Raw genomic sequence first — 12,749 nt, 5'->3', positions numbered from 1 at the left:
AAGGCAAAATAAAATCTTTATCATTTATATTTATTTTATTTAATTATAAAAATATTCATTATCACATAGATCAACTTCTATTCTGCTTCTTTAATAACATTTAAAATTGGGATATGATTTAATCGTCGCTGTTTCATCCTAGAAAGTAAATAAGAATTTAGTCATGTAAGTCCTGAAAACGATCGCTTTGCAGCACTTATTGGGAATTCTTATTATTTTTCTATTTTATAACCAAAATTTTGAAAATATATAGAAGAACTTTGGATGTCAGAATAAAACTTATATTTGGGCAAATATTGTTATCATCATTTTAAGAAATAAAAAGTTTCAAAAGCTTTATTTGGTGTAATAAATTTTTTTCTCTTGTTAGCAACCTCACTGAGATTATCTAAAAAGTATAAGTTTATTTTCTTCTTTGTTTCATTTTTGGATGTGAAAGCCATAGTCCCTATGAAGTCGGCGCCTATGAATCATCAGCTCTTCTTTTATTGATCGATTCTCTGAGTTTTAGATCCAACCATAGTATAAAAAAATTAAATTTGAGCGGAAAATAGCTGATATTATAAATTTATTCTCCTATATGATATAATTTAAATCTTTACAAGAAGAAATGAAATCGAAAAATTCTAAATCACTTAAAAAGTTGTTTAAAATAAGAAATGACATTGTTCATATGATTTTTAAAATGAGAATTTTTTTAATTTAAATAAAATTAATTATTTTTATTTATTTTGTTAATTTTAGTTATTTAATGATGTACTAATTTTAATAATCTCAACTTATATAAAAATTAAATATTTTTTTACTTCTAAATTTATATATTAAAATAATATAATATAAGCTAAAAAAAGGAGGAAAAATTTATTAAGTTTTCATTATAAGTACCTCAAAAATGCAACACAATAAGTCGATATATCTAAATTTTAACAGTAGCTCCATAGCGTTCGATACAAAGATCAATATCGGATAACAACTTTGAATATATTTAGTAAAATCTTAGGGCAAACTTGATAGAGAAATATTTCAGATAGTTTTTTCGTTAATCATATTATTCAAAGCATAATCAAGCCAATTTTGATTTTTTTTTACAAGCCTCTATCAACCAGATCTCTGTTAGAGTCTTGAAAAAAAATATATTGGATTTTTTAGCTATGAATTAGAGTCCTATTTTAAGGTCTTGGCTGAATCAGGCTCAAAATTCATCGAAGAGGCCTATATCTTTGCAGCCTGCTTTCCGATTAACCAAGGGCGCTTTATAATGTACGTAAAATTATGAATTATTAAATTTCCATTATATTTATTTTAGGTAATAATATCATAGTAGTAAATGGCGGATATCTTGATTTTAAGAACAAACACATTGCTGGAAGCAAGGCTGAAAACTCAACAAATTTTCACTTTCTATTTTAAGTTCACTAGAATAAATGAATGACCTCTTGTGTAAATATCTCTAAAAATTTTAATTAAAGTGTTTTAGGAAACTTAATTTAATCGATTTTCAGAAATTTATTTCTGACCTTTCTTATAAAAATGATTCAAATATATTAAAACAAATATTGATAGTTTATTACGAAGGTCGAACAATTTTTTTAAAAAAACAACTTTATACAGTGTTTTGCAGATTTAATTTAAAACATATCCATATTTTTCAATTTATTTGAAAATAAAATTATTTGCTTGCAAGAAATTGTTAAAATATGGAAATATTTTAAATTAAATCTGCACAACACTGTACATATATTTGATGAATATTATAAATTCGCTCTAACTTTATAGGGATTCCTTTTTTTTTATTTATCTACGTTTTAATTTAATTTAATTTAATTTTATTTTTTATTTTATTAATTAGTAATATTGTAATATAAAAATCTTATTTTAAGATTCGTATATTTAATTTTAGAAAGCATATTTTCATTATATATATATATATATATCAATTTAATAATAATAATCCATTCATATAACTATCTCTAGAAATGCAACATCTATTTATTAGAATTTTAATCAATTTATTTTTTTTTTCAAAATGATTTTCGCTTAATTACCAAATTCATAACATACACCTAATCAATTTATTTATTTTTTCAAAATGATTTTCGCTTAATTACCAAATTCATAACATACACCTGTCAATATTAGAATACACTCATTATATATATATCAGTTCAATAATAATAATTCATTTATATAACTATCTCTAGATGCACCATTTATTTATTAGAATTTTAATCAATTTATTTTTTTCAAAATGATATTCGCTTAATTACCAAATTCATAACACACACCTGTCGACATTGGAATACATTCCACATCCGAATGATATTGAACTGCTGATGAAGTAGCAAGATTTCGTAAGTCGATAATCTAGCCCCCCCCCCTGAAACTTATAAGAAGCTAGAAGAAATAATAATATTAAAGATAAATAATTTTTTATGTCGCTTAAATGAAAATCGAAACTGCTATTAGAGAGCAAAAAAAGCACAAGGCAGAGAAAATTAATTCATAGGTGAATTTATTTAATACATTACTTAACTACTCCCTAAAATAGTTATTTAAAAAAATATTTGCATTTTGAATCCACGATTATTTCTTATATTTTTAATAGAAATTGAGGATCTTATAATATTGTGCCGCGGTCAGCTAAAATATTATTTAGTCGCTTTTAATTTTTTAAATTATATGAAATAAATTTGTCTGTATCATACCTAGAATTCTCGAATGGGTGGGTTTTAACCCGAATCTCAATGGTTGGTTTGGCTCTTTGTTTATTTTATTTTAATGTATTTGTATTTAAATTTTAAAATATGAAATATTATGAAATTAAAAAAAAAGGATTATTTAATAAATAGAAGTCTTCTGCTCATTTCGCCTTAAAAATATTTAAAATTCACTGACTTATTTCCCACCCATTGTTTTACAAATATTTTTAACCCTGATAGTGCACCTCCCGCCCAATCCTGGATACGCCTATATGTTCCGTGCTCTAATCCCAAACCATTCCCCTCCCCAGCACCATTTAATCTGTGATCTATATTTTTTACTTTTTTGGTTTGGCCTTTTTTTTAAAAAAATAATTAATTTTCAGTATATATTTTATAAATGGTTTCTAGCAATGATAAGAGAAGGAATGTTAAATGATGAATCATGGTATTATTTTTTTTAAGCTCGGCCAGGATTTTTTTATTATGAAACTTTTATGGCCTGAGGTTAGGATTAGTCTCTGAGATATATAATTGCCTGAATTTTTTTAATTAATTTTGATCAATACTCATTTCAGAGGACAAAGGTATGGTAATTATTATTCTTTGATTTTATTTTTCTTCAAATAATTAAATTTTATTTGCACAGAAATATTTGTATAGTATATTATTATCTAATTTTATTTAGAAAAATAAAATCCTTGAATAATCTAGGATTTTTAAATTAAAAAAAAATTTAATATTGGAATAAATTCCTTTTTTTTCTCGACTTTGCAAATATTTGTGCTTGTAATATATCTATCTATAGCATTTGATATAATATTAAACTATCCAATTTAGTTAGAATATTATAACGAGATTTTATTTCATTTTTTATTTTTAATTTTAAAATTATAGTTTTATCTTCTACCCTTCATATTTGAAAAAAAAGGAAAAATGGTCAAGATATTATTCCTAGCCATTGTGGCACTAATCACAAGTAAAAAAAAAATTTCTTCTCTAATTAAAATAGAATATTAACATTTATCAAATTTATAATATAGTTTAAATAATGAGGTAATCGTTCCTTATTTAAATTGGTATCCTGCCTCTAGCCATTGGTCTACGAAAATTCTCAATAAAATATCACCCTTTACTAATAAATTATACTAGACCTGTAATAAAATAGTAAAAACAATTTTCAAAACTATTAAGAAAAAATCAGCCCGAGAAATTATAAAGCAAAATATTATTTAAGATACATTTCTCTATTCCATTATAAAATTAATCCTGTCAGGGCTTCAAACCGAAAACGGAACCGCGAAACCAGAACGAACCGTTATAATTTAATGAACCGTAACTGACCGTTTTTAATTTATTACCTAAATTTTGAAATTTTAATTTTCCTTGGAGGAAATTTAAATTCGTGATTTCATTTCAAATCAATTAAATCGCCATTATCTCCATAGCAATTTATACCAAGGAGATTAGGCAAATTACTAATTAATTAGATAAAAAAAAATGATCTTCAAGGAATTATAAAAATGTAGATTAAAAAGATTTTTCTCTAAAAAGAAAATTATTGCTGGGTTTTTTCGGCAAATTATCTTCTGTAATTCAGTCCTGTTGAAGTATTTTTTTTATAACAGGACACGGGTCAAATAAAAGGAAAACAACGATTTTTTAGGGTTCTAATTTCAATAGGATGAATGCATTTAAGTTTTAACTTTAAGATTTAATCGTAAAATCTATAAAGAAAATATTTGTGTCTACTAACACTTATATATTGATTGTTCATAGATTTGGTGGATTTTACAATAAACAATGTCACTTAACTGTGTTCTCGTCAGAGCTATATCATCATTTATTGCCAATTTCACGAATCTAGAAAGAAACAGAATAGCATTGAGATAAAATAATTTTATTGAATAAAATATCGAAAGAAAAATGATTTATTTTTTTTGTAGTAGAAAATATCTGTCATTTTTAATATATATATATATGAAATAATAAATTTGCCTTAAGTTATAACATAGAATTTTTGTTAATCTATATTTTTGCAAGAGTATAATTTCTTCGATTAAAAGTAAAATCAACTACCCTAAATTATTTAAACAAGTAAATTTTAAAAAATTAGATTTATATGAAATTTAATGGTATTTATTAATTCTGCAAACGTTACTTTAAAAAAGAAATGCGTTACTCGTTACTTTAAAAAAACTACATATTATATTTTTATTTATTTTTTCCCTGCTAAACATACGTTCAAATGGAGCAGAGAATTGGAAGGTTGTATCAATTGGGGAATTTATTACAAATAATTAATAATGATCTTTATTTTCAAAAATACTTATTTAATCTTCACGAGAATCTTCATTCAGATCACAATTTTTTAAAATATTTTTGTCAGAGAATCTGAATTCATATTTTTACTTCCATGAATTTGAATTAGGGCCAGATGTAAAAAAGTGAAAATTTTGAAATATGCGAAGAAAATGAAAAAGGATTATATGTAAAAAACACTTTTTATTAATTTTTCATGAATATTTTTATATAATTTATTATTTTAAGGAATTTTTTAAAAGATTTTTTTTCAATACCTTGAACCCTCAACTTTTGAAATGGTTTCGGGTTCACATCCTGGATAAAATTTAACAAATCTTGATTAACTCAATATTAATTAGATTAACAATCTTAACTGTATTAAAATTTAATAACAAAAATGCAGTAAATAAAATAAAAACGAAGAACTTTGGCGGTTGATCTCTTATAAAAAGTAGGCTTAAATTATTTATGAAATTGTTTTTCTTTAAAAAAAAGCATAATATGATAAAATAAAATAAAAAAAATTTAAGTATTACCGTTAATTCAAAAAAAAACGCATTACTCATTACCTTTTGAAAAAATAACGAATGGAGTTCCTTTTTCTAGTAACGGCGTTGCGTTCATCTACGTTACTTTGCAGCACTTTTATTTATTATAATTGAATATCGTAAAATAAAATGGTATAAGACTTTTTTCTTTCGTATTCTTTACACTTTCAAATTTCAATCTTGGGAAATACTGTGAGTAGCGGTTAGAGGCCTTAGTAATTTATCAAATATTTTTCCCCCATCTTTTGATCTTATATTTATACAATATTTTTACAAAAAGTTATAGCTTCTAAATCAGAAATGCTCATGGTTGGAACATGTGAATTCCAATTTGATGACACTTTGGGAGGTCAAAGATACCCCTTTAAAGGATTGTCAGCAGGCCATGAAACACTAGTATTCCACGGTTCATTTTTTTTTATTACATTCATTTTATAGTAATTCTTTCTATTTTTGCCCTTTCTATTGTTTCTTTATTTTCGTTCGTATTCTTCTATTTTTTTTTCTTTTTTTTTTAAAATTAATTTATTTACCCTGTTATTTTTATTTACTTCTCTATTTTTATGTCAACAATTCTTTTTCCTTTTTTTGCATGCATAATAATTTTGATTTATTTTTTAAATTTGATTTATCTTTTAATTCTCTTTGGCAATCAAATTTTTTTAAAATTAGTATATTTTGCATATCAATACAATTACATATATATATATATATAATGAGAAACTTTCTCCTTTTCTACTTTGGAACTACATATTTTTAAAATAATTCTTTGCATTCACCTCAGATATTCCCTCCATGCTCTACTCTACGATTGATTCCTCCCCGTGTATTAGGATTTTGATTTCTGACGAAATTTTCCATTTTAAAAACATATTTTCAATGGAATTATAAGATAAGGGTTGCATGGTGGTAAATATTTTACGCTCTCTCCTTTCTAATGATTCTCTAATTGTTTGGTTGTGATGAAATAGAACATCACAAAAATCATATTCATTATATTACTTTCTTCAAAATAATTTAGCATTTTATTTACAACGCGGCTAAAGTATATAGTGTTACAGAGGCCATCAAAAAAGTTAAATCTGAATATTCCCGCAATCTTTTGTGAGCAACAATTAGGATATTGTCTTTATCCCTTGGACAATTTTTAATATAATTTTTAATTATTCATGAATATTGATATAACCGTCTCATTGATATTGAAAAGCCGCTTCTCATCGATGAAAATAAATTTTTCTTTCATATAGGATACATACACAAATCAATCTGCGTATTCTTTCCGAATCACAATGTTTGACTCGGTATTTTCTCCAACTGAACGTCTTTTAAAACTATACCTAAATTCAGATAGTAACCTTGATACCATATATTTTGATATTTCTGCATCATAATATCTCTATTTAATCATTTCACACTACTTTTTTAAGGATAATATGCAATTCAAATTTATACAATTTAATATATATTCTTCCTGTTTCTGATTTAATTTCTTGTGTGCGCGTGAGCCTTTTTTGGGTACATTATATTTTATTCCATTTTTGAGATGGGAGTATTTTATATTTGTCACAGTTTTATAGATTATTTTAAAGCATGATGCTATATTTATAAAACTATCATTTTTTTTAACATGTCAAAAGCCATAAAAAAAAAAAATTTGATTGCCAAACATAAATAAAAATTAAGTGAAATTTAAAAAATAAAAATATAGGGTTGAAAAATCATAAAAGGTCAAAGAATTATTATGTAGGATACAAAAATTGAAATAGAATTGTTAAAAATAACATATAAATAGAAATGTGAAGAAAAATTAAAGGGAAATAAATAATTATTATGAAAAAAAGAAACAATTTTTAAACGATTTTCCTTTTTGAATGATGAATTTTCCTTTTTTGAATGTGAATTTTCCTTTTTTGATTAAAATTTTTTTTTTTATATTGAAATTTTTTTTTAACCTTTGGAACCTTTCCTTTTTTGATCAACACTTTTCCTATTTTGGTCGGATCTTTTTTCTTTTTTGATTAGGACTTTTCATTTTTTTTTAAGATGGGAAACTCTGCATATGATATCGTGATTACATTATATAAATTGTTTGTTGTCATTTGCACCCACCTATCTTTTTTGCTATAAAAAAAGAATTCACTACCGCGAATTCGCGCCAACTGTAAATGGAGGGTCTATTTTTGTATAGCTCGCCAAGAATTCACGCTAATTGTGAATGAGGGGTAAGACTACCTTATAACTTCAAGAATTAATGACTTTTTAAATTGCCATTGATTATATACCATAATTTCAACAGTCTTTAGATTGTGAATCTCGTTACAAAACGAAATATAACTAATTATAGGCTTTAGCTACCCCCTTAAAAAACATTCGATAGTTTTTTTTAATTATCAAAAATGTTTATTTTTGGGGGGAGGAAGGATAGTCAACTTCGCATGTTATTTTTTAAAAAAAATATTGTATTATTATAATACATTTAGAATTTAAAAACAACAGCGACAGCTTATTCAAAGTTTCTGGATGCAAATTAACAATCACCATGGATATGAAAAGAGATCAACCTTTATTAGTGGGTAATAGAGCATTACTTTATTAAATTCTTAATTCCATTTCTTTCTTTTTTTTAAATTACAATTAAAATAAAAATACTTCATGATCTTTCCATAGCATTATAAACTGAGGAAATGTTATGAGTGATTGAACTTATATCAATTATTTTTTTCATTACTTTCATATCATTTATTGAGAATATATCAGAAACCTGCACTGGCCTTAAGAACAAAATTTTTTGAAAAAAAATACGGGCCGGGCCTTGCAAATGATACCTCTGCAGGTCTACGGAATATATTAACCATCCGCATTAGTATTTTTTTTTAAATTTAGTTTTGTTAGACTACTCGATTTCAGCCGATTTTCGAAAACGTCTAGCTCAATATATCTCAGGATTTTCCTAATAGATGTACAATCCTAAACCTTCCAACTATGATCAAAATCTTTCATGGCTAGCGTTATATTCTGGATAAAATAGCGAGTTAGTCCATTTTTAAGAAAAACGGCTCAAATCGATCTGTTAAACGACACTAAAAAAAATATAAATAAATGTACTTATTTTTTTTAAAAAATAAATCCAATTACATAAATTATTTTTTAAAAAATGTGAGGATTTCATATTTCAGTGAGCTAATATATTATGATATGAATAAATGCCATTCTCGAAAAATATGCGTTGAATTCTAAAGGTCGATTTTTTTTTCTTCCCCTTCTTCTAGAATTGTCTGATGGCGAGGAGCGAATAGATAGCGAGGCGTTGATTAAAAAATCTGTTTCCTTAATCGAAGATAACTTGGTTCGGGAAAAAAGAAGCGGTATAAAAAGATTTAATTTTAATTTTTTTCTTATTTTATTTTAATTTATTTAGCGGCAATTCCGAGCGCAGGAGAAGATAATGCTTCAGATAAGGGTAAATATTTTATTTATTTTTTGGTGAAAATATAATCAATGCAAAAAGTTAGGTTATTTTGCAAAAAAAAAAATTAAAAAATTTTTTTAACATTATATTCGTTTACTTTACCAAGATATATGTATTATATTATTTTAACAAATATAGCGTTGTTACAAGGCGCGATTTGGGTCGAATTTTAAAAAACGGCCTGATTAGGATTTTAGTCAAAATAATATTATGTAAGGCTCGGGATTTGGCAAATAGAGGTTTAAACCATTCTGCCATCTACGAGCAAAAAATCTCCAAGCTTCCGTAATAATTAGGCTAAAATTTTAATCGGGCCGTTTAACAACACTAAACAATAATAACCTTAATTCTGTGGATAAAATTTAAAGGAGAAGAAGAAGAAAAACGAGATGTTCAAAAAAAAAAATTAAAATTCTGTTAAAAGTTATGAAATGAAAGCTTTGTTAAATGAGTCTTTGAAACATGGCTTATACAATAAAATCGCAAGTGAAATTTTTTTCTGCATGAATCGACTTTTGAGAAGAAACAAAAAAAAGAGTAGAGTTTGTTTGAAACGCTTTTTTGGGGGAATTGCTCAAACAAGGATTTCTGCTCACCTAAAATTTCAAATATTATTTCGTGGTGATTTAAATGTATAAATACAAATCTTTCATGATGAAAATCACAATTTTTATAAAACAAAAAAACAATTTTCAAACTCTGAAACCAAAAAAATAACGAACGAGTTCCCTATTCGTAGGCTAGTGTTGTTAAATAGCCCAATTGGAATCGATTATTAGAAACGGCCAGATTAAGATTTTACCCAAAATAATATTATGTAAGCCTGGAGATTTTGCTCACATAGGTAGCAGAAATGTTCGGACCTCTATTCGCCAGATTAATTGAGTCTTACACATAATATTATTTTGGCTAAAATCTTAATTATGAACTGTTTTAAAAAAATCGATTCAAAATATCGTAGGCCTACTCAAAAACGTAAACATTTGTTAGAATTCGCTTCGTTTAAACAAACCAAACAATTACTATTCGTATAATAATTGCTGTTTTTATTCAACTGGTGTAATTATGAATAGTAGGTCATTCAAATCGTTCGAAAGAATCGAGTTGGGAATAATTTACCATTTGATTAGTATTCGTTTTTGACCTACCTTTTCACTGTTAACACCTTATTATTTTCAGACCGAATTAATCAGTTTTGTTATCATACTTTTTTTTAAAAAAATTTATTCCAGGGGAGTATAGCTATATCATTAGATTTAAATATTTAAATATACATATATTTTTTACAGCTTTGATTAAGCCTCGTTACAATCTCGCGGGTTTAAACTCGGACGTAAAAATGTCTTTGGCCGATGACAGTAAAAATATTATGTGCTGCGATTATGACAGATACGTAATCGATATAGACGCGAGCCAACGCGCTTCGGAGAATTCCATCCAATTTAATGTTAGAATTTTTACCCCTATCACCTCCTACGCCATCATATTTAATTTAAAAAAATTAATTAAACTTTCCTAAAAAAAAGCTAAATAAAATATCACTAATTGTTCTTCTTTTTATTTGAATAAGTTTCTATATTTCGTAAAGTCTAAGTTCGAACTTTTTTTAAAAAAAATTCTCGGTCTGGTGCTTATCTTTTTAAACCCAAGACCAAGACCTAACCCTGATTTGAGGGGCTTTAAAGTGATATATTACAACATTACTTAGCTTAATAAGATGACACGAAAAGGGGAGAGGGAATTGGTTTTAAAAAATTAGCTCATCCAAACACCTTATTATTGTGTGTGCCTATTTGTTAATCGACTCGTTATGACCTAATTTTTTTAAAAACGGCTAACTCAATATCTTACCCAGAAAGAATATTGCGCAATCCTTAAGATTTTACTCATAGATAACACAAAGGTTTGAACACCTATTATCGAAATTTCGAGGCTTAGGCAATATTTTTCTGGCTGAAATATTAAGTTAGCCCTTTTTAAAAATCGGCTCAAATCGAGCTGTTTACCAACACTATACTATGTGAGCATTTTTAAAATAGATTTAAAATAAATATATTTAATAGTTTCGGCAGTGTCACAACGTTTGGATTATTTATAAACAGCCGTCGATATAGCTTCTTCTAAACAGCCCTAAAAAGAAGAGGCTATTATGGTTTTACCACGTTTTTGTTTTATTTGTACCGATAACAAAATTTATTAATGTCAAATTTTAAAACAAACCAGAATAGGGTGTTTATACCTCAAAGGTTAAATGGCCTAGGATAAACAGAAATAAATATTATAAGGGGTAGGTTCTAAAATCTTTAAAACAAAAGAAACTAAATTGGGAGAAAACTCAATTAAAATACAAGTGCTTACTTCTCTATCATCTATTAATATTAATATCAAATTTACTTGAAAAATTTCCTAGTAGATATAAGTGAAATATTTGATTTTTAGCGATTTAGAAAGGGAACCAAAAATAATCTGAGCGTTGACACGGGTTTTATCATTTTTCTTCAAATTTAATTTTTTTTTTTGATAGGCATGCGTCAAACTAATATCAAATCAATATTTTTAAAAGTGAAAACTTTAACAATAATTAAAAAATAAAATGTATAATTTTTTTTTATATCATTTATTTTAAAGGTCTATACCAAACAACCCAGCGTAGCCTTCTTGACTACCAGGATCTACTCGGGTGGAAAATCAGAAAAAAATTAAATCATATTTAAATTTTATTATATAATAAAAATGGTAAAATAAAATTTAATTTTTACTATTTCTGGATTTATAACGCAATTTACGATTTATTTCGCATATAACAAACAATATTTAATTACTTGATATTTTTAAAAATTTTGGCTCAATTAAATTGTTATATTTATATATGCGCCCATTTAATACAAACTATGTTAATCCCAAAATGATTATATTTTCATAAAATATGCCAAATTATCTTTCATCTTAATCTAAAATCATAAAGAATAAAAGCATCAATTTATTTGCTTTTTTTTAAGCGAAAATTCTGGTAAGGGTAATTAAGTTAAGTATAAAAAAACTCAAATCCAATTTTTTTTTACCAAAGAAAATTGAAACTTATTAATCACTCAAAAAACTTTTACAGAATTATTACTTTCGCCGTAGGAAGAGTATATTTAGAGCTTATTTATAACTTTAAGAGATGAAAACGCCAATAAAACATTGCCAATTATAAGATTTCGGGAACTAAACATTAAATCACAATCATAAAAGAGTTTTGCAAATTGCCCAAAAAAACGGTTAGAAAAATAGCTCCATCTGAGCCAATTTTTAAAAATGGCTATATATTTTATCCAAATATTACATAAGCCTGAAGATTACGCTCAAAGATGGCACAAAGGTTTGGACATCCATTTCTCGAAGTTTAGGCAATATTTTTCTAGCTGAAATATTGAGTTAGGCCGTATTTAAAATTTGGATCTAATAGGATGATATTGCATCACTAGTAAGTTCTATAAACTCATATTTATTTAGCTAGAATATATTATAACTTACTTATTAAACGATTTTCTGCTTTGTTTTTGCGACGCTAAAAAAATAATCTTATTTAATTTACTGTTTCTTCGATTTTAAAAGTGGTGCCTTTGAGAGATATTATGAACAGGCTAATGCTAATGTCTTTGGCATTGATATACAAAAAATTAGTTGTGGGGGGGGGGGGGGGTTTATAGGCATAGGTACAAATAATTCTTCTTAATCCAAAATAAT

At 25.9% G+C, this 12,749-nt stretch overlaps 1 protein-coding gene across 2 annotated transcripts; it reads left to right on the top strand.

Annotated features, from left to right (window-relative positions):
- Positions 1–3,599: 3,599 nt before the first annotated feature.
- On the top strand, positions 3,600–11,760 carry LOC135927314 (uncharacterized). 2 transcript variants are annotated; one of them, XM_065463280.1, is made up of 7 exons: positions 3,600–3,678; positions 5,832–5,957; positions 8,032–8,124; positions 8,821–8,916; positions 8,970–9,011; positions 10,310–10,467; positions 11,649–11,760. In XM_065463280.1, exons 1-7 carry the CDS (start codon positions 3,636–3,638, stop codon positions 11,721–11,723), a joined length of 633 nt encoding a protein of 210 aa, XP_065319352.1. In that variant the 5' UTR covers positions 3,600–3,635; the 3' UTR covers positions 11,724–11,760. The 2 variants fall into 2 exon arrangements, with proteins under 2 accessions (XP_065319352.1, XP_065319353.1); XM_065463281.1 differs by lacking the exons at positions 3,600–3,678; positions 5,832–5,957 and adding an exon at positions 6,784–6,901.
- The last annotated feature ends 989 nt before the right edge of the window (positions 11,761–12,749 follow it).

Source organism: Gordionus sp. m RMFG-2023, chromosome 3, assembly GCF_954871325.1.
Source record: "Gordionus sp. m RMFG-2023 chromosome 3, tfGorSpeb1-WG-v2, whole genome shotgun sequence".
NCBI classification, from domain to species: domain Eukaryota; kingdom Metazoa; phylum Nematomorpha; class Gordioida; order Chordodea; family Parachordodidae; genus Gordionus; species Gordionus sp. m RMFG-2023.
This window is presented reverse-complemented; position numbering and strand designations above follow the sequence as displayed.